Here is a 23,375-nt window from a genome sequence, read left to right on the forward strand (position 1 = left end):
ATTATATTTACTTGCATCTATAGCAGAAGTTCACAACACTGTAGCAGTCAGGGTAGTGGAAAGAAGGAAGGAAATGTGAGAAATGCTTGGTTTAAAAGCTCTTGCAAAGTTTCGTTATTGGCTTGTTTTCACATAAGACTATGTTGCTGCCCAGCAGAGCAAATTTCCCCCTGGCTGTGTATTCCCTCTTCTATCCCCTTCTGTATGATGGTGCTGGGAATCAACTCTGTGACTTAGCCAAGAACTGTTTTTTAAGGTTAATTTTCAATCAGATTGTCTGTCCTTTGGGCAGCTGAGCAGCTGTTAGCAGTGAGGCAAAGGAAGCAACAGGAGTAAGTGGCTGAGGCTTTGGTGTCAGGAGGGAAAGTCTTCAGCAAGCATAAGCTGATTTTGAAACTGTTGCACTCTAAGCTCTGATATAACCAACACCAGTTGTGTGTTAGTAGATGAGATGCTAATGCCGAGGCTGACAATAACCTGCTATGTATTTGTGTGCTTATGGAATATTCTTGACTCTCAGCACCTTTATGAACAGAGGAGAGAAATGAGTGGTTGATGTTCTTAGGCTACACACAGCCATTATCCTTTATGATACAGAATGAGAATGTACTTAAGAATAAATTTGAGTATTTTTATTTCGCTACCTTGAGGTTCAGTCTGCATTTCTGAGTGTTCTTTCCTGAGCGAGATGCCCATGAATTATAGTCTCTATTGTGAATAATTCAATCCTCAAAACTTAAAGTGTAAAACAGCGTGATTTTAGATTTATAAAGTAATATGAACTAACCTGGGACGGGGGGGAAAACTTGTTTTCCTTCTGCCTTTTTCATTTATTAGTTCTTAGCAGACTTCTTTGGAAAGGTTTTCCCTCTTTAAAACTTGTACAAAATCAGCAGAGCTTTTTTTCTTAGGTTTTGTGATATCAGCAGGTAAATGTTTTTCTTCACAGACCATGAAACCAGAAAGGACAGCCTGGTGATCTAGTTTGGTTATCAAAACTATGAGCTTATGGCTCCATCCTGAAGTGTTTTGATCCGAGTTAAGACTTCTATATGTATTTGTTATCACTCTGGGGAAAAATTATCCAGGTATTTTTCATTAAATGTTGCTTTCCTAGTGAAATAGCCATGTGAAAATTGCTCCTGCTCTTTTTTTTTCTTTTTTTTTTTTTTTTTTAAACTTTTATTATATGATGTGTTCTGAAGGGTTTGGAAAGTAGAAGTGAGAGATTTTATTAAGACAGTTGCTTTTTTATTTTTTTTTCTATTGCTTTTGATTTGTGAATCTCTTGTAACTTTGCAGCAGGTCTGCAAATACCTTTAAGTCTTAATGTGTAGTAAAGCATGTAGAAGTTATTTCCTTAGTTTCTTTTTGCAGAGCCTTTAAGGAAATTGGTGAGCACCAGGATGAAAATGACTGGTGTAGAGAGAGTGCGCAAAGAAGAGAAATACTAAGTGCTTAAGAGTTTGTAGTTCTGGAATTTTATAGGCAATGTGTTGTAAAAGAACAAAATTGACTGTATGTCCTGTGTGAAGATAGGAGCTCTGTGGAAAGTGTGCCACTTTGGTGGATCATAGCCTGGTTGAGGTTGGAAGGGATTTCTGGAGGTCATCTGATCCAACCCCCCTACTCAAGCAGGGCCACCTACAGTCCACTGCCCAGGATGATGTCCAGACATCTTCTGAGCATCTCCAAGGATGGAGGCTTCACCTCCCTGGGCAACCTGTGCCATGCTTGGTCACGCTCACAGTGAGAAAGTGTTTCCAGGGGGAACTGCCTGTGTTTCAGTTTGTGCCTCTTGCCTCTGGCCCTGTCACTGGGCACCACTGGAAAGAGCCTGGCTCCTTCCTCTGTGTGCCCTCCCTTCAGGTATTTATGTAAAATTAGTAAGATCCCCCTGAGCCTTCTCCAAGCTGAACAGTCCCAGCTCTCTCAGCCTTTCCTCGTAGGAGAGATGCTCTGGTCTCCCTTCTTTGTATTAGTGGCCCTTTGCTGGACTCTCCAGTATGTCCATCTCCCTTTTGTACTGGAGGGCCCAGAACTGGACCCAGTACCCCCGGTGTGGCCTCACCAGTGCTGAGCAGAGGGGAAGGATCACCTCTCTCATCTAGTTTCCCATCTGTCTTACAGCCATTAAAGGAAAAAATGTAAGAACCCACCCACTGCTCTGCTATGTAATAATTACAGTGCTTCAAACAAAACATGGAAAAACTGCTTATCATTAGCTTTCAATTAAGTTTAAAATAATGCTGAGTTGACTTGTCCCATTTTTTAATAGAAACCAAAGGTTAACAAAGTGTTCATACTGTGGAAACGTTTATAGCCTAGAGGGGAAGAATGAAAAGTGTGGATACACTGAAATAGTTATGTGCACCTCTTTGAGGAGATTAGTTGACTACTGTAAGTTGGAACCAGTCCATGCACTTCTGTATTGTAAGTTCACATATATTGTCCTTTTTAAAGGCAGGTGCTGGTAATGTCATATTGGACTTCAATTTCATGCAAGTCAGGATGCTTCATGCCATAATTTGGTGTCCTAGAGAATACTGAAGTGCAGTTTTGTTTGAAGAGAGGGGTATTTTTTAAAAAGTACATCAGTGTCTGCTGCTTGTGGGAAATGGAGGCTTTTACACTTACTGTCCTCTTTAATGTTTGCATAAGTGGAGCTTGTATTACTAACAACATTGCCTGTCCCAGAAAGCCTAGTTTCACTGTCAGATACCGCACAGATGCGTGCTTTGCAAGGGGGCACCGTCAACTCCTCCGCAGTAAGCGGAAACCTTGCAGTTCAGATCCATGCAACCTATTGCCCCAGTGGTACCTGTAAAATGAGCAGAACTGGAAGACATTGGAGCAATGTCAGAGTCCTTAGACTGTCCTTTAAACCTGTCCCGAATGGAATTTCTTTCTCTGCAGCTGTGACTGATCGTCCTATGAGGAGGTATGCACTGTCAATGTAAAGTGATGAGGAGGAAATCAATCTTTCTGGTAATACGGTTTCTTCTTATAGATCTTCTCCCATAGTCACAAATTGCACTGCCTTCATAAAGGAATGGTAGACTTCTGTTTTGTTGTGGTAATATTACAGTAAGGTTCACTTCCAGGAATTTACGGAGAGGGTGGAGATCAGTGTTTACCAAAAACATTACCTTCTTAGAGGCTTTGGTCCTGTAATGAGTTCTGCAAACCTGCATGTGTGAAGGTCGTAGGAAGATCAGCCCTTTATGTCTGTGTTTCCCAAGGGTTATATAATCTTGACGGGGGGTAGGTAAGGATGTTATGGTTTGACCGAGTGACTTGTGGCTGACCTGAGTGCCACAACTTTGCAATATAAAGCAGTCTGAACTGAAAATACTGCTTTTGATTGTATGAAATGTTTACAACCTTTGATTACTCTTGTATTTGTTCCCTAGACTTTTACTCTGTAATGGCTTTCTCAGAAGTCTTATTTTGCAAGACATCCAAAGCTGTTAGAATGAAAAGACTGAGGAAGGTTAGATACCGCACTTATCTGGCAGAATACAATCGTGCCCCAAAGCCCAGAGTGGCCTCTACTGTCATTCTATTGGATGTATGTTATGCTATCATTCTTCTGTAGAGAACAGTGAGTTCTCCATGACATTCACTTGTCTAGGAACTGTTGTACCTCAGCCAAATGCAACTTTCTTAAATAGTTTGCCCTTTTACATTGCAAAAGCTACCAAACTTTCAGTGTAAACTTCTAATGAACTGAGTTTGTTTAAGTATTCACAAGTCACAAAAATCAGTCTTTTCTTACTTTGCAAAAGATGAAGGGGCTCAGCAAGATCAAAACATTTGACTGAGATAATTCAGGAATTGGTGCCAGTAGTAGAATTAAATCCAGTTCTTGTGAATCTCTCTTATAAGCCTATCGGTCTCTTAGGATCAGTGGGATCAGTTAGGATCAGGCACGCTCTGGTGTTAGCTGTTTAGGACCTGACAGGGTAGAGTATCTGAAACAGGCAGCCTCCTCAGTAGACAAGAGTACTACGCCTGCACTTTTTTATTTACAGTACTAATGTTGATAGTGTATGTTACTAATCCTATTACAAAAGAAAAACTCCAGATGGGCCAGAAGACTCTTCTTTCTCTGAAGAGTGTATGACTTGTTCAAGTAATTTGAGTGCATTTCACAAAAGTTTTAAATACATGTCTGGCAGACAGGTTGTTGGGGGTAAGGTGGTGATACTATTACAATAGTGATTTTAGGAAAATTTCTATGTTCTTTTTGCCTTCAGTAAAACTGATGAACTATTAAACTAACCATGGGGTACTGCTATGAAAAAGATCAGTGTTCAAAATGGGAGTCTGGTATTTCACAGGCTGGGAACACAGCACATCCAAGACACAGTGCCATCTCGCTTTGCCCACTGATAACTGTTCTAAGTAAGTCAGAGACTCAGAGCTTCTTGAGCCTGACTTACTAAGCTTCCCCCTCCAAGAGTAAACACTGCACCCATTTTGTACTATTTATCAACTTTCAGAGGACACCTGCTATATATTGACATAAAGAAAGAAAAATGGAAAGTTTTGTTACTAATGTCCCCCTGTGCTGTTATACTGCATAGGAGGAAAGAAAGAAGAAAATAAGTTGGGTTTTTTGTAACTTGAAGTGTCTGGATGGGACTCTTTTTTTGTTTTGCTCATGGGGGTATTGCTGTCTTTAAAAAAAAACAAACAAAAAACAACTGCTTTTGTGGAATAAGCATAGAATTAACAGTTCATGGTATATACCTAACTCATGAAAAGCTTCTCAGCCCTGATGGAGCAGGCAGATTGATGCCACTGCACATTGGGTATGGATGCTGAATATATCTCCTAAAAGCAGAAAGTGGAATTGTTAAATTCAGCATTCATGATTTTATTATGATCTTATTTCACTCACTGAGGGATATTTTGTATTTTATTCTTGTTCCCAGATTGTTGTTGATGATACCTGATGGCAGGAAATGTATCTTAATGATATATGACCTTAAATGATATGCACAGAAAAGTTGTGGATGCCCCATCTTTGGAAATGTTCAAAGTTGGGTAGGACAGGGCTTTGAGCAACCTGGTCTAGTGGAAGATGCCCCTGCCCATGGCATGGGGTCGGACTATTTGATCTTTAAAGGTCCCTTCCAACCCAAACCATTCCGTGATTCTATGAAGTGTGGCCATAAATGTGGTTTTTTGATCCAAAAGTAGTATGAATGCACTATGTTGATCTATATGAATACTTACAGTAAGAATTAAGAACTGGAATCAATTTCATGTATTTACTGAAGTAAAACTGATGATTCCTTAAAAAAAATTTCACATGACTTGTCAGCTGGTATTTAGACAGAAGTTTCAATTCAGGTGGACAAAACTGTACTTTTTAAATGGTCCTTGCTGTTCATCATAATTATTTTTTTCATTTAGAAAAATATTGGGATTAAAGCTGACCTTTCTTCCTTTCTACCGAGTGGCAAAATGGATTATTTCTTGGATTTGTAAATTAGCACAGTTACTCTTCCAGCAGGTATGAATTCAACAAGAACAAAAATGTTTCTTTGCTCTTCAGTTGCCAGTCAGTTTCTCAGCTTCAGTTTCATGTAACAATTGAATTGGTCTGGGTAAATTGAAACTGAAACCTCATCTCTCTGTATCTCCAGGAGAGGCCATTGCTGTTAAACCTTGGGTTAATGCTTGTGTAGGTTCTGTAAATTCTGGCTCCAGGCGCTCACCTAGTGGTTTTCTTCAGTCCTGTGGTGGCGTGTGTAAGCACACACAGCAGTTAATGGAAACGTTGGTGATTTGAGTCCTACCAGGGATTGCTGTTCTCATGGCAATGAAGCTTGGAAGATAGCGTTGCAACACCAATATTTGAAAATCCTCAAAACTGCAGATAAAAGTGGGGAAGTGACTGCCTACAAGTGGGTGACAAGTAAAGCCAACAGAATGCCTTGGTTTAGTGGTTTGACTTTTTTTTTTTTTTTTTTTTTTAAAGTGGTTTCCTGACAAGCAACTGAAGCTGCAGAAGAGGGTGGTCTTCCTTCCCCACCCTCATGCACTGGTTGTATGGGCATGCAGTGGCCCAGCTCTGAGAGCTGATCTAGCTGAAAAGTACTTTATACCACCCTCTGTGTGTTCTCTCCTGTCCTGCCTCCCCCATCCCCTTGGCTTAGCCATGTTGCGACCCTGATCACATTGACATGGGGTGGTACAAACACCAATGTCCCTATGAGGAAAAATAGGGAATATTCCTATCCTATGAGTGATGGGAGTATATTGCTTCAGGGTAAGCGTGCAGTAGGATGAGGGTGGTTTTTTTTAGGACAGCCTACACTAATATTAGCTGGCGATGACTGGGAAAGTGTGTGCCTGAGGGCTGTGCTTTTGCAGCCAAGTTAGCCTGGTCTCAGAGTTTTCCATCTCTGGTGGGAATAGTCCTACCTTGTCATCAGCTATGTGTTGTACTTCTTTGTCCACAGATCTTTCACATTGACTGTTACCCAGTGGGAAAATAAGCCAAGGAGGCAAATTGCAAAAACACGTGAAAAAATTGTTTTATTTCTTTGGTTTTAGTTTTTTTGCCAGTTTGTGTTTCTCAGGGCATTAGAAGAATGTTGGAGATGGCACAAAGGCAAGGCAGGAGCATGCGGGCAAGACCAATTAGTGTTTAGTTTGCTTTAGGTGTATAACAGCACACTGTGTATTTAACATGTGTGCATTAACTTACATAGCTCTCTTTAAAAATGAGAGTTAAATGTTATCAAAATTGTATCATTTGCTAGTTGTGTGGGAGGTTTTGGGGGGGGGGGGTTTGGTTTTTTAATTAAAAAAAGCAGCAAACATCATTTTAGTAATCTTGGTTAGCAGAATTGCATGGGGAAGATTGAATACCCTGTCCTATTTCTGTTATCTGAGATGGTAAATTAGCACTAATTACCTCATCAAGAAGGCCGAGAGGAAATTCCTAAATGCACCCAACAGCAAGCCTATTGTTTTGATCCTATGACCAGTGGGGATAACTTGAAGATAAAGACATGTTATAATACTGTAGCAGAAGTGACTAAGAGGAAATAGGAGCGGCCGCATAGTCAGGAAAATGATCAGCTTATGACATGACTTGTTACAGCAGATGTAACACTGTGTTCTCTTTGTTCCTCAGACCTTTCTCTGGAAAAGATAAGCAAGCAGTTGTTATAATATGGGCAATAAAAGATTTTTCTTTTTTAATTTAGTGAACTCTTAGACTGAACAGTTATAGAATACTTATTTTGAACTCCAGAAATTGGGAAGGTGTGAAATTACAGGGCTTCAGCCTGTTCTGGCTCTGATGTGAATCTTACAAGAGGTAATTTATTTCTCTTCTGAATGGGAATTGGTGGTTCCTGATTGCCCTGATTTCTAACTGGAAACTGTTTTTTGTTTTGTGATGGAAAACTTACAATACAGCTGTGTGGCAACTTGGAATTGAGTATATGTGAAGCTAAAGAATAGACTTTGGGAGGGACTGTTCTGGACACTGCATTGTTCAATGGTACTGCCAGTTACCACTCGAGAAGTGAAAGGATTTTGAACTCTTGGGATCTCAAAATATGAAAGCATTGGATGTTCTTAAAGGGCAATAAAGACATTTGCAAGCATCTTCTATGAATTCTGACATTTTGGCTAATCTTCTCTACTCTTTCTCCCTGCTTTTGTTTTTTGTTTTTTGTCTTTTATTTTTTTTTAACCATATTGTTTCTCTGGCTTTGTTTTGTATGTCAAGTATTAGAGATTTTCCTTTATCCTCCTCAATTAAGAGCTCAAAGAGAGAAATTGGCAATCTCCTTTTCCTTACTGGGAGTCAGTTAATGGTTGTAAAGTTCTTGGTAGCAACTAGTTACATGGAGGCATTTGAAAGAAATTAACAAAGAAGGTTAAATGGAATAGATAAAATGCAAGTGAAGGTCTTGTTTTTGTTAGAGGTAAATCTTAAGTCCCAAATTGAAATAATTCTTTTATATTTTTCTTTTCTAAATAACTTTGCTCAGAAGTTAGGGAGAAGTTGCTGTCTAGGAAAACTTATGCAGGATGCGAGATTTTATAAGAAACCCCAGGGACGGCTGTGGTGGGCAAAAGAAGTTATGCTGCCTGACTGTATTCCATGTCTAACAAAAACTTCATAAAGTGCCTGATAAAACTGATCTGAAAAAAAGGCATTTCTGAACAAGTGGGCTCACTAGCCTCTTGGAGAATAGATTTTAATAGGAGTTGGAAACTGGTATCTATAGATCTAAATGCCTACCAATTATGAGAAGCAGAATATGGCCCTGTAACTCAGGAATGGTTTCTTGAGTGAAGTCCAAATTGTGAGGTTGGTGGATTACTGATTTAAAAGGGTTGGTTTGGTTGGTTGGGTTTGTTGGGGTTTTGTTTTTTTTTTTTTTTTTTGTCTTGAGGGTTATCTTTGCTCTTTTGGGAAATAATTGTGGGAGCCAATAAAATGAGTCTAGCTGCAACATAGTTTACACTCTAAAACAGCAAAACCAGACTTGAATCACAGAGGTTAATAGGTTGTTACTTGTTGCTTTTTGTGTGAAGATCACCCTTAGGGTGTCCGAAGTGAAAAAGGTGGAGAAGGAGAAAGAAGTAGAGTGATTGGGTGGGTGGGCGGGTTTTGGGACAGGAAGGATAGAATTTGGAAGGATCCATTGCATTACAAGACATGATGTTTGGTCCAAACTGGCTAGTGTTTTGTCTTGGGAACTTATATTGACCTCTGGGCTTCTCTGCTTTTTATTTAAAAAAAAAAAAAAAAAAAAGTCTAAATTACTGCTGTTGGATACAGTAGTGCACCTGACTGAATATAGTTAGTATATACAGTACCTCAGCTGTGGGAGGTAGAAGAGTCTAGAATCCTTGACACCTCAAATGTGTCTCTGAATTAGTCTCTTGGATCTTGTGTGCTGCAATATATGGATCATGTCAAAATGTCAGCAGCTGCTTCCACATTTGCGGTGCTGACAATATGACCTTCAGGTTAAGAGATCTCCACTGATGTGAGCTCTGCCTGGTGTATGTTTGGTTTACTCTGTATGGAGCTTTTGTAGCTGCATACTTCTAAATGACCACAAACCAAATGAGAGCACGAAACAACTCTGTCTTCTGCCCTTGCAAACGGCTCTTGTAATACTTACGTGCTGATGCTTCCACTTTTTTATTGTACCCCGTGGTATATAATACTTTGTGGTAAAGTACGTTTGCAGCTTAAATGAGAAGAAGGCACAAAAGGAGCAAATGTATTTCTTGGCAACACTGATGATATCTTTGGACCAGTTCCCATTTGCACCTAGAAGGGTGGGTTTGCAAATGGGGGATTTTGCTTGGGAGATGGTGTAAACAGAAGGGTAGAGTTAATCTGTTAACCTGTCTCAACTCAGTGCTGGTAAATGCAACTGAGCATAGTGATGCTGTCCTGGGTATTTTGTCCTAAGTTTTGCATCTTGTCTACAGAGCACGCCCAAGTCAAAAATCGGTACAAAGTTAACTCTTGCTTTGGTATTTATTCAAGGTGGGTATATCAACTGGAACAAGATTCAGACATAGTAAAATAGCTGATTATTCCATGGCATGTGTTTCTAGGGTTTGTTACTCTTTGAGCCAAGTTTAGCCAATTGACTTTCACTGTAGTCTATCACCTCTTTATATACAGTGCTCAGCTGGTGTGAATCAACCTGTAACTGAATATTAAAGCTGTGTAAGGTGGGGACCGTCTCGTTAACCAAGCTCAATTGTGGTTTGGAAGGCCCCTGGGCTACTCTATAGCTGCATATGTCTGTGATCTGATGTTATTTATGAGCTTTGTGATTAGTTTAGAATGTTAAAACTGCTCCCCCATCCACCCCCAACGTTCTGCAGACTGTGCTGCAGCAGTACTGTTAGAGACATATTTCCAGAAAGATGGGAATCGGGCCAAGCAGGAGTTATTACAGGTTGTGGTAACTGTATCTGTCAATGACTGTACTTTGCAGTTATACAATGTTTGCATTGTGTCTGTTGTCTGAAGTACTCATTTGTCTTACACCCCAGCCTGTAGTTTCCTGAATAGCAAAATACAAGTTCTATCAGGACAGCTGCTTCATAAGGCACATGTTGAAATATTCGGGAAGGGAAGACTGTTTTCTGGATAAACGACAAATCGCTGAGAGGAAGGACATAGCATGCAGATGGGCTAGAAAGCATGCAGGTTAAGATTCCTGGCCTTTTCCCTCTCAACAGCTTGATCTTGTAAGTAGAGTAAGGCTGAGCACTTGTAAATTGTATGCAGATACTGTATTGAATGAAATAGTGCCACTGCAGTGTAGATGGCCAGGGTCTGTCTCCTTCTCTTTGAAGTGTGGAAGTACTAACTCACTTAGAAGGACTCCCTGTCTCTACCTGTCTTCTGTCACATGGGACTTGGAGCTACAGCAATGTGGCACCAGGGAGAAGGGGAAAAGCAGTTTGCGTCTGTAGCAAGTGGGGAAACAAAATCTGGAGACAATAGTAGTTATGTGCTCACTCTGACCCAGCAGTTGTGAGCTGACTTACGCAGGAGAACTTTCTTAGTTCTGCAAATTGTTTGTGCCTCTGATAGATTATGCTTGTTTTGTGAACAGAGGTCTTTTCTGCCAAGTTGAAGGGCATCATGTGTCTTATTTCTAGTTACTCTGTTACACAAGCAACAGCACAGCAACAGAAGACTTCTTTAATGTGTCTGATGTCAAATTTATTTTTAAAAAGCAGTGTAATTCATTGTTGGTGCCAGCCCAGACCTTTGCCACAAGTCAACACTTGTGACACAGCTGTTGCTGCCATTGCATAGTTCCCCAGTTGCAGTTTAAGATGGGAGTGAAGGGGGTTTGCAGTCAGAAATCTACAGCATGACCATGTGCAACCTTCTGTAGGCAGTTGTGTTCTACAATTTTTGGTATTAAGAATTCATGATCAAACTGATGTTTTCTTTTCTTTTGATAGATGCTCTTCGGCTGCAGGTTTTTGTTTCTCCTTTGACCTAGTTCTTGCTGATGTTTAGATTTTGGTTGAAAAGGTAGGACAGTTTGCCCAGTTTCTTAAAATGTACTTTTTTCATAGTGAAGTCAGAAATAAGAGCATGTGTGTAGTTCAATAGCCTAATTGTGAGACTCAAGGAAAAAATGCTACCTAAAATGTATTTTGATCTTACAGCTCAGAGAAGTTACAAATGAGATAGAGGGCTAGCAGGGGAGTAAGGCATATAACTGATGCATGACCATAAGTATGTTTGTCACAGCCAAATTGATTACTTTAACTGGGCTGATCTTGTGTATTAGCCTTTCTCAGGCATCAGTGCTTTTAGATAAAACTGAAAAGTAACTTGCTCTGTATTTTCTCTTCTTTTTCCCTTTGTTGTTCAGTGATGTGGTGCAAATTAAGAAAGATTATCTGCTAAATGTCTCTTATTTTAAAGCGGGCCAACATCATTGGACAGTGTGGGAATTTATAAACCATTGCCTTCATCTGCTTTTGTTTTTTTTGTCCCCTCTCTCCCTCATGGGAAATGAGAATGAAAACATTCTTTGATGAGGATGTTAGTGTCACATTATTGGTGTTTTATAGCAGACTGATTAAATGGGTTGTTCATGGAATTTGGAGCTCAGTATTCAGTCTGTTGTTACTGTGGACACAGCGATTTGCTAAAGTAGCCACCCCTTCATGCTTTGCCGGTGACTGAACTTGGCTGTGGAATGTTTGCCTCTCCTGTCTGTGCTAGAGACACAGTCAGTTATTGGGCCAGGTCTAGCCTTTCATGGGTGCACCTGCACACATTATATTAAATAACAAACTGAACTCATGCCTGTTGACTGCTGGAAGCTACCTATATTTTTGTGTAGATGGAAGAGTAAAAAAGGTGGACTGAAGCATAATGGAAGTCTTGGGCACCTCGCCCCTACCCAGATATTGCTTTCTTTGTTCCCACTTCCACAGAGTACTCACACAGTTTTGCTAGCCCCATCCTTTGGGCATGGGAAATTGCAGACATTTCTCTAAAAAATACCTCTTAATGCTGACTCTGTGTGAGCTAAAATGTAGTTCCATTTCCTGAGTTGCTTGCTCTTCTGCTTTCTTTTTTTTTTTCTCTCTTTGAAATAAAGTATTTCTCCTCTATAAACCTGTCTTTGAACATGCTTAAAAGAAAGTGAGTAGAAACATTTATTTGTAAGTAAACTAAATGGACAGGAATAGAAGATAGTCCATGAGTTTGGGGGAGGGAAACCTAACACCTCTGTAATACAGTTAAGTGCAGTTAAAAGCATTTTATGTTTCTAACCTTGGATCACTGAGACTTGCAGTTATTTTCTTGAGTAGCTTCATTTTATGGAATAGGGAGTGCTCTCCTAAACTGGGATTTAGCGAAAGGAGCATGGGGAAATCCTATGGAAACAGCGACTGTTGAACTGCTTGAAATATAAGCATTTCAACTTGCTTTCTGCATTGGTTCTTTAGTGAAATGCAAATCGAGTTGAGAATGAATGAACGTGTCCAACCTTTGAGTGTTTCTGCTCTTTGCCTGGCTTGGGGGCCAGGGTCAGGAGTGGTCACATGAGTCTGTGCTGAGATCATTAGACTGGGGACACCAGCTGTGCTATTATTAGGGGTTTTAAAGTCTGTGGCAGATGTTCTTAGGCTCTCTTCCAGCCCCCACATATGGCGCAGTGGAGTACATGGAAAAAGAAACGCCTGACAAATTGTTTTTCCATGCAAGAAACAGATTTTTGAATTTTTTTTTCTCCCATGCAACCAGATAAGATATTTTATGTTAACTTGCATGTATCAAAAACTAATCTGAAGTACTTGAAACAGAAGACTGAAAAAAGTGATAATGTGAGAATAAAAATACAAGTGCTTTGCTTGGAAGGTAGGACTTCGAGATCCAGCCAGGACTCGAGTCTGTAGGTGCGTGTGTTCTGCTATTCATGTATTTGATTTTATTTTCTTTGATACTGCTATTTAGACAGGGCCCTTGTGTTATTTTTGTGTATGTATATAATGTAAAGCTGTTCCTGCAAAGATTTTGAATGTATGTGATGAGACATAAGATGAGATGTAATACACACAGAGCAAAGAGCCATTAATAAAGTCGTGATTAAATCTGTGAACAGAACTACTGCTTTTTTTGTTATGGTGATATAGCATGGAGGAAAGCATGGGTTTTCTTTCTTGTTGTCATAGTAGGAAAAGAGTATGTGTGTCTTGTTTTGAACGTGTAATTTTTGTCCCCTCTGGAAGACAGCTAACCAGTTTAAGTATCCTCAAAATATAAATTACAAGGTGCTTAGTATTCTGTGGACTTCTGACATGCTCTGTGTTGTACAAAATGCAAAAGTAAGGTATCTACCAGGAAGATGCAAGACTGACAAATGGCAAACCAAAGGTACATGAGGAGCTGAAGAATGTGAACTGTTAATAATAGGTAACAAATATGTCTCTTTATTTCTTGTGTTATGGGTTTTTTAACCAATTAAGTGTGTTGTTGCTAAGTAGAACAATGAATTTGCAAACAATTCACCATGCATCATCTTTTCCTTTCTGTCATTAAAGTGTGTAGTGGTTTTTGAGCTACACCAGCTGAAAGGCTGCATGAGTTGCCCTGTGTTAAGCGCAAAGGGAAGCAAATACACCACTCTAAGTTTTTGTTTTTCTGTGTCCATCTCTCAGCTTCCTAACTTTAATCAGACAGCTAACTCGTACAGAGCTTTTTAGTATGATTAAAGAGAAAATACTCAAAATAATCTAACATGCAGTTCTTTTGGGGGCTGTCGTGCTTTTTCCATGCATTTTCTCGGTGCATGTTCCCTTCTGGATGTTATAGGTACAGACCATACAATTGATCAGAAAATCCGAATACTCATTCTCTGCATTGTTTTATCTGACACCAAAAAAACAATGTTGGTGACCTAAAGGATTTTTTTTTTCTTTTTAAGTCAGTGAACTGGGATTTTAATCGAGTGGTAGGACCCACTTATAGGTGCATATTTCTGGCAAGAGAGAGATCTCTAGAACTAGTCTGAATGTGATTCCCTTTTTTGATTTCCCCATCCTCAAACTGTTAATCTTTCTCCTTTCTAGTAATGGTGGTATTTCAAACCACTAGAGATGCAGATAGTTCTTCAGGCCATTCCCACAGTACAGTGTAAAAGAACTAAGTGCCTCCATTTACCGCAGTGTGGAGAGCCATGGGGTGTGATCCCAGAAGTCTTTGATAGCCCATGTGGATGAGTGCTGTTTTACAGCTTATACCTACTCATTTGAGGGTACTGCTGTACGATTGCACCCAAAGGAAGCTGCTCTGTGTGCTGAAACCTGGCTGTCGATTACTCAGGTTGATAGCAGTGAGGAATCAATTGCTCTTTGAATAAGATTGTGACAGTCCACACAGTCACATAGCTCCTATGAAAAGAACAGTGTCTCCTGTGTTACTGAGATTACAGTGCAGGACCCAGAGAAAATTTAAGAGGATTAGTCATGGTGTGTTGCATTAAGCCCAACTGCTTAATCAGAAGGATTTTTTCCTGAAGATTATTTTGTTGGCAAAACTGAGAAAATCAGGATCTTGATGAATGCCAGGGGTTTGCTCCAAAAGCTTGGAGCAAGCAAAGTCCTGATATGCTAACATGACTGGTTAGAACATGTACTTCCCAGGTAACAGGTGAACTGTCATGTCTGCGTGATGGGAGGAAATTGTGGTAAATGTGCTTGTGGTATTATGCTTGCCTTCATAGGTGGCAGTCCTTGTTTGACTAGAATCCAGTATTTATATAGCTTCTTACAGTATCAACAACTTTCTAACTGGAAAATAATTGCTTGGATTAAAGTGGTTGAGTCTTGCTCTGAGAGTATTAAGCCCCAGTCAGCTCCTCTCCCCTCGCCAGTTCTGAACTTCAGCAACCTGTCCAATTTTCTGTGCGTGAGGTGGGAGGAGAGGAGAGGAAGATTTGTTATGTTTCAGAAATGCATTTTTCCCTCCACAGAATGTGCTAGAGGAAGTGGTGCTTATTAAATCTTAACTTCCAGGATTCTTTGCAACTCCAGTGATACCATCAGTGACGCTGGTTCACGTACCTCTTTTGGCAGAAAACACTTCCATGCAATGGGTTCAAACTACAGTTGCCAGTTACATTTAAATTTCTCTGTAACTCTAGAATGCTTTAGGCATACAGATTCTCATGGGGATGTGTATCTTTGTGGGTAGATGGATCAACCCCTTGACAGTTGAAAATCTCATCCTCTCACTGAACATATGTTCTAAATCTGTCTTCTGAGAATGTACGGGAGCCTACTAGCTAATCTAGCACCCTCTTCAGCCTTAGTCAATATATTCTAAATAGTGTGGTAACTGCCACGTTAGGTGTATGTGTGTATTTGTTTTATGAAGGTTCATTTTGCTAATTGATAGATTAATGCACACTCCTGCTCCTTGGGTGTAATGAGGATGCGCCGTGACTTTTTTATTTACTTATTTTTTAAAAAAATATCCTCCCCTCCCCCAAGCCTGACACTTCTTTTTTTTTTTGCTGTCTTACAGTACTGAGCATGTTACTGCTTCAACTCAGCAGTAAAAAGAGAAACTTAATTGTGTTCTAAATAAGTGAAGCTCTGAAGAAGCAAATCTCCCACTTTCTTTCCCTCCTCCTTGTTTAAAACTAGATCTGCTGGCCCATCAGGAAGGGGCTTATATTTCTTGCTCATTTTCCAACTGTCAAGCAGAGCATGTAGTCATGCTGAACAAAGCAGCAACATTCCTGGATCCTTTTAATGATGTATTCAGAACTCCAATGCCTCCTGATTTAATGAGTACAGTGAATGTATTCAGAACTAACAAGAGCATGCTCATTAAACAGCAGTAAGTTAACTGTCCTATTCTCTGCTAGCAATCCAGGTCATAATTAAATGGTGCCATATCTGAATACAATACTGGGCTGTCAAATGGAGAGGTTAGATGTTCTGTGGGTGTGTGTGGTTAGATAGGATTGTTGGAGTATAAGTAATTCAGCTTAGCTTGCCTCACTGATAGGGCTACTTTTCTTGGTGGGTACTTGGTATTTACAAGTCCCAACCAACCAAAAAGTTTAAACTTAAGCAGTTAGCCAAAATGTTAATTTAAATTGTCTTTTAGTTTGTAGCTTTCAGTTTTATATTCTACTGCATTGTACTGTTACTGTTGTGTAAATCCAAAGTAGCACAGCTGTACTAACTGGATTTACTGGACTGTAACTGACGGCAGAATTGGACCCTTGGTTGACTTGACTGCTACATAAACTCAGTTGTACAGTCCTGATGGCCAAGTGGTGACATTTGAAAAATGAAGAGATCAGTTTAGCATTTCGGATTGGCAGATGCGAGCTGAACAAAGAGTTATCCTGCCTAGAGGCATACAGGAGCTTGTTGGAATTGTCTTCAGTGATGTTAAAATACAAGTAGCAGCTGAGTGCTCATGCAAGATATTTACCCCCAAAAGCACACTCATCTTAACTTTTTGTGCAATTATGGGTGAAAGCATAAATATTGAATACTTGTCTTTGCTTTTAATCTGATGTCTATTCTGAAATGATTTGGTTTTAATGGTTACAAGCAGTATTTAATAACAGATTTGGAGGCAGAGGGAATTTGTGCCCGACGGAGGGATAGTACCTGTATGCTGTCTGCTTTTCTACTGGCAACCTTCTGACACTGTTTGGGGGTTTTTAGCATAATCAGGATGACACCAAGCCAATTCTTATTTAAAACCAGCTGATAATCTATTCAGTTTGTGCTGTCTGTCTGTCTTTAAACTGATCTCAGAAAGAACCCATACAGTCCTTAGTACCTGTTTGCCATCTGGAACAGCAGGCTCCCGCGTGGATAGAGGCAGATGTACTAAATGTCTGATGCAGCCTTCTGCAGCTGCTGCCCCTTACCACAGGCTGGCTGTACCTGGCTCTGATCTTTGTTCCTCAGCCAGTCCCAGCAGGTCCCTGGCATGGGTGCCTGTGTAAGTCTATCAAACGTATGCTTAATTCTCTAATAAATAATCATTAAAGTTTCCTTCTTTCCTCTTTTCCTGAAGAGCCATTTTCATTCAGATACACTGAGTAAGCGTCACTCCTTGACTTCTACATCTGTCCTTTTCCATTAATACTGAACGGTAAGGTTCCTTTTAAATGTGAACTTACCGCTTTGTTAATGCTGGTGTGTGTTGTAAAACCTAAGCATGAATTGTTTGGTGTAATTCAAAGGAAGAAAACTTGCACACTCCAGAGTAAGGAAGAACTTGTTCTTTCCACCTTTAAATATGAAGAATGAGCCACAGTGGTTGATCCAAATAGGAAATCACTTGTTCGCTTGGGGCATCATGTGGAGACACACTAGCAGCTACTGGTGTCTTGTATAATGTGGGGATGTGTGTAGTAAGCGCACTGCTAGTAGAGAAAGAGGACAGAGGTGGGGAGGAGACTTCAGTTTTTCTTTGTTTGGCTTGTTTTCATTCTCAGTAGAATTTTCCCTGCTGGTGTCTGGAACAGGTATATTCACCTGAGTGATCTTTTTGTGTAACTTGTTGATGGAGGTGTGATGGGTACTGCTGTAGGGACACCATATGAAACTGAGGCATGGAGTGAAGTTTTGTAATCTGGTGCTTTCTACTTCTGCCCCCAGGGTTTTTTCTCTATATATTATGCAGATTGGTAAAAGGCCTGTGTGTTCTTCAGTGTGTGTGTTTGGGGCAGGGGTGGGGATGGTGGTTGTTTTGAGGGTTTTTTTGCGGTGTAGGATTGCCAGGGCAGAAAAGGACTGTTGGGGAACAAGCTGCTTTCATTTTATTCTTATTTCTGAGGTTGAATTGCTTTTCACTTTTTTTAATTCTAGACCACTAATGTGCATTAGATGAAGAGGGAAGTGGAAACAGTTCCTGTGTTACAATGCTCAATCCTATTTTTGCAAGGTCTTAAATATTTCTAAATTAATTCTAAACTTTGTATTGTGGCTTATAGCTTTCTTATAGTAGCCATATAACTTTTAATATTAAGACAATCTACTACTCTGCCCATTTGCTCAGAGAATAATCAGCTGTTTACTGACTGTGCCTGGGTATCTGAAAATCTGAGACACATTTCAAATGTTCTAGTTCTGAATAATAATTTATCCTGCCTACGTACAGTATTTTCAGAGAAGCTGCAGGGGAAGGATTTTGGATTGAACGCATTTTTGCTTGTGTGGGTGTAAAAGGGCGGTGCAGGGGATGTTTCTTCACTGGAAAAATGATCCACAGTTTTCTATGTAAACTCTCTTGGCCCATCACTTCAGTCTGGATCTTTATACCCACCATGCCTAATAGTAGTTACTACAAAGGACAAACTTTTGTTACCTTGCATTAGTAAGACACTGGTTATTAGCACAGACAAGCTATTCTCTTCCTCCAACCTCTCTTCAGATTATCTTTAAAGACCATCACCTTTTCCTTCCTCACCATCAAGCTAAGATGGTGGTAAAAGTTATATTACGAACTTATAAAATAAAATGGTTTAGAAATGTTGAGCTGCAATATGTTGCAGGTAAAGGAAATCAAGAAATTTTGTGCTTTGCATGTAGGCTTATTATGAGTGTCAGATTTTTTTGGTTGGTTGTTTGGTTGTGGGCTTTTTTACCATAGCAAATGGACTATCAAAGAATAGATGTGCCAGATGGTAGTCTTGAGGTACTTCAAATACCTCTACAATACAACCATGGAGCAGAGTCTTGAGGATATGCAGTGTGAGTAGATGGATGATGTAGGTCCTGCAGCACTGGATTGTTCCTACTATGGTGGCATGTTTTATGGGTGGGCAGGAGACATCTAGTTAATGCCTTGAAGCTTTGGAGGTCGTATAGTATCAGCAAAGTGACTCTTCATAAAAATCTGTGTGTAAATAGCACCAAATAACTGTTTGCTTGTTGCTTATACAAGTCCTAGGCTTAAATTTTGCAAAATCTGGGGTGATGCCCAGGTGTCCAAATCTGTCATTTGCTGTTCTCCCTTTTGTTGTTATCTTTTTATCTTCCCATTCTTCAGGAGCAGGACTCATCACACTTCTGTGAGAATTTCATGTCTCTCCATGTACTGCAAGATTACCCACATTTTGGGTAAAATGTGCTTTGGGATTTACACATGCCTTCTGTTCTTGTAAATTAAGAAAAAAAGGGGGGGCGGAGGAAGCTGATCATTCAGTAACAGTTTACCCAGGTACTGCTCAACAGTGTCTTGATGGAAATGACTTTTCCCATGTGAAAGTCAGATAAATAGTTGATGATTCCTTTATTTAACAACAAATCAATTATTTAAATTGGAATGGAGTAGAATGCCTTGAAGGTCTGAGGTATACTGATCTGGCAGTTCCTGTCCACAGTTGCATACAACGCAATGACTTCTGTTTCAGAATAAACTTTGCCAAACAATAAACCCAAGCAAATCTATACAATGGTTAGTAGCCAGTCAGCTGTAGAGTTAAATCCTGATTTATCTCACTGGATATTTAACAGTGACATAGTCTGGCAAAGGATAAATAATCTTACTGTCAGTTCATTCTTGATTATAGTGTCAGCAAATCTTGCTGCTGCTGTGAAGATAGGTGGGCAGGACAGATGGAAGATGACAATTACATGGACTTATTGGGAAACCTAAAAGAAAAATGTTGGTTGAAAAATTCTTAGTTCTCAGAAAAAGTAAATTTTGTAACTGAACAATGAATGAAAACAAAAAATGGATTTTCACAAGATACTTTGCCTGTTGTGATTACAAGGAAACATCTGTGGAAATCCCAACTTGTACACAAGGGGTATGAACAGGAAATCTTTCAGTTCTGCATGTTGGTGAAAAGAAACATTTTTTTCCTCTGCAATTTCGGCCTTTAAAAGAGTATTTTATTCCCTTCCCTGACCACTAAAGTGCTGATATTTGCATATTGCTGTGAATGTTAGTTCTTGATTGTCTTTAACTGATTGCTGAAGGCCTACTGCTATATTTCCTTCCTTCTCTTTTTCTTTTTTTCACTCTTGGAGAAGAAAGGGAAACTTGTTGTTGTTGTTGTAAAATTATTTTTCTGTATCTATGTCTTTTAAAGTTCCATGGTACTGGAAAATAATTATCTCCCTACCAGTGGAACTAAGTGGTATAAATAACTTGGGGATGGGAAGATGTCGTCTTTGAAATAGGACAGGTACAATATTTTTCTCAGTGAAAAGTTCTATGTGAAAGATTTTCATTCATTATTACTTTAAGTCTTGCTACTTCACTCTCAGGCTTAAATTTAATTTCTGCTATTGCAGGTGTTTGTGTTCAAGCTTAAGATGAAGTATAGAAGTGCACATAGGAATAGAATTATATTTGCAAATGTAAATCACCTCATCAAATCCACCGTTCACCATATGGTGAATTTCAGCCTACTGTAATCACAGCCGGATACTCATAACAGTTCTTGCACTTTAATATGTTAAAACTGCACGAGTCAGGACTGTTGTGAAGCTGGAAAACAGTGGTGTGAAAAGGCACTGGGAATATCTGCAGTTCCACTGATAAAGTAAATGACAACTTATGTATCTGAAATGCTGGGCATTAGCAGGCATACAGTTATGCTCACTCTTGAACTGAAGAATAATGAGATGATTGAATGCAAATCAGTCTGAAAATATGCACGAGTTTAAAGGATTCATATAGTAAGAAGACAGTCCAAAATGAGGAATATTCTTTTGATTAGGGTTGGGTTGTCGGCACCCAAAAGCTTGATGCAGTAGGACGCACTGTAAATAACCATCAATATAGGTGTGAGCCTTTTGAATAATTATAATTGAACTTTTAAAAAATCTAGACAGTTAGACATGAGTGGAAAGGTAACTTCTAATATGATCAGATAAGAAATGCTTAAAATTGCATTATCCTTTATTTTGTCTGAAGGAGCATCCGGTTTTGAAGAGGTTTTGCAGGTAGGGAGTTGCATTTCATCTCTACAAAGATTCAAAAGTTTGTCATTGGTGTGGACTTACCTTGGAAGAAAATGTTTACACATCCTTTGTTTTGACACTAAGAGTTGGATCAGTCCACAAAGGTAATTGCTACTGAGAGAAGAGGTGGCTGCAATTGGATTTGTCCTGAATGTGAGGGGACAGGAGGCTGTTTGAGAAGAACTGTTGTGATCTGTCTTGGAGGAGAAATTAAGAAAGGAAATTGCTCAATAGTTTTCTTGAGGAATGATAAATTATTTCTAAATTCTTAAAACTCAAAACATTGTTGAGGTGACAGCTCATGCACTAAATAAAAATGCCATTTTGAGGAGGGCATAGTTTGTGACTGGCTTTCCTTTGGAGAATTTCGGTGAAACGGGGTTTAATTTGTGGGAGTACTTGTGTGATTGCCAGATGAGCTCGTAGCTCTGTTGTCTCACCAGTGTTTCAAGACTTGCAGCAGAAAGCCTTAGTCTTTGGAAATGTATGCAGCTTTAAAGTACTACTTTGTTTTGCTCTATAGATAAATCTTACTACTTTTGTGAAGACTCTGGAAACATTTTTGTAGTGTTTTCATGATGGTATACCCTTCCCTGTTTATGCTTTCTATGTGATGTTTAAGAGGAAAAGATTTGCTAACACCTATTCTGTCCAGAGGATGTTTGCGTACAGTTGTCTATGCTGGTCTGTGCTCAAACTAAAGATTTTGGACATGGTTAGGAATGTAGGCATTGTAAAACGCACTCTAAAGATCGAGGTTTTAATGCAGCAGACTGAAGAGAGGAGTAGTCTAACCCTTTCTTTTTCACTCAGTTTGGTAGTTTGTGTAACTGCTCTGCCAAGAGAGGGTGAGGAAACTTGTGCGTGAGCCAAAGTTACAATTGCATTCAAATGACCTTACAGCATCAAGAGCTGTTCATGTGAGGGAAACGCAAATAGAAGTGACACTTAGAGTGAGCCTGCTAGCCAAATGGTGAAATTCTGGAGGGGAAAAGGAGGCTCAAGAAAAGAAGAATGCTCTGCAGATGATCAAGAACAAAAAGAGTTGAAAACCAGGTACAGCAATGGCTGCTACAGAGCTGTAATCCCCCAATACTGTTTGTGTCTCTTAGAGCTCAGCTTTGAATGTGGTATGTATGTAGTGTGTGTGCAGAGGCGTTGCTAGCCGTGTTTTAAATTGGCTCAGACAAGGGAAGAGAACATGGCAAATGCTGCTTTAGTACTTTTTGGTTTCCCTTACTCTGCTGTTTAGTTGAATGCTGTTTTTCAACTATTGCACTGCATAACTCTGCCTGGCCTCTTTCTCCAATAATGCTGAGCTGAGCTGCTGCTGTGTTGTCAGATGCGGGTTTTGTTCTGGTGGGGCAGGGGAAAAGACTTATGCTTTGATGTGTAAAAGTAGGGCATTGACAGTGTACTGTGCTTGAATGGTCAAGGATCACTGTTCAGTGTGGCTACTTTCTCCCTCCCTGCCTCAGGGTCTAAAGTTAGTCCTAGTAAACTGCCATGTTACTTAAAATGCTGCCACCATAAGATTTTTTTGAGAATAAACCAGAAGGAATCCGAGATAGCTAATATTTTTAAGGTTACAGATGAAACTGCTTTGGGCATCAGGTATCTTAAGTTGTGATATTATTGAACAAGTGTTGGGGTGGGAGCAGGCAAATTGGTGCAAACAGAATTACTTGCATAGTTTTGCAGGCTTTTGACTGCAAAGAAACTGCAGTTATTTTTGTCCTATATGCCTAGGACAATTTGTTGGTAGCTGATTTCTATTGGCGATCCTGGGCAGGAAATGCGCTAATATTTACATGCTGTGTGTATTAGTCTTTGTATATGCTGATAGATGCTTTGGTAACTTTTAGCCTGTTTACTGAAGTATGCTCTTAGTGATGCCTGTCTAACTGGTATCCTGGACTTCATTCTATTGTTAAAATGGAAATTCCTACAATATAAGGACCTTAGACATGAGTGTTTCCCTTGAAACACAAGATAACTTGCGCTGGGGATGTCATCATTTTATGAAGCTCATTTTCTGGATGTGGTTTGAGGGTGCTTTCTTATCTGTATTTAAATTTGAAACTAGAACTTTAAAACAAAAAAGCAAAATGGTTAAAAACTAATGCAAGAGTTTTGGATGGTATGAACTATTTTCTTCATAGAACTTTTCTTTAAGAATAATTTTTAAAATCTTGATGGCTCTGAAATTTGATTGCAGTTGGAGAGTTATGTTCTTGTGTTCTGGTGGCTGGAAGGCGGGAAAGCTATTTGGATATCCCCCCAACATTGTTACTGTGAGTTTCTTTGCTTACCAATTACTTTTAATGTAATAATTTTCATTGCTATAATCAAATGAGGAACAACTCTTTATA

At 39.5% G+C, this 23,375-nt stretch overlaps 1 protein-coding gene across 4 annotated transcripts in view; it reads left to right on the top strand.

The window, feature by feature from the left end:
• Positions 1 to 23,375, top strand: part of TRAK1 (trafficking kinesin protein 1) — a 138,489-nt gene that overhangs the window by 4,156 nt on the left and 110,958 nt on the right. For 3 of the 4 annotated variants that reach the window (XM_049817211.1, XM_049817212.1, XM_049817210.1), the window contains exon 1: positions 21,974 to 22,059. The exons of the other annotated variant lie outside the window; for it this stretch is intronic. In XM_049817211.1, coding sequence (XP_049673168.1) covers positions 21,974 to 22,059 — 86 coding nt within the window. Of the gene's footprint in view, positions 1 to 21,973; positions 22,060 to 23,375 lie in introns of those variants that run through there. 4 annotated transcript variants of the gene reach the window in all.

The sequence above is a fragment of the Accipiter gentilis genome, chromosome 14 (assembly GCF_929443795.1).
Source record: "Accipiter gentilis chromosome 14, bAccGen1.1, whole genome shotgun sequence".
In the NCBI taxonomy this organism is placed as follows: domain Eukaryota; kingdom Metazoa; phylum Chordata; class Aves; order Accipitriformes; family Accipitridae; genus Astur; species Astur gentilis.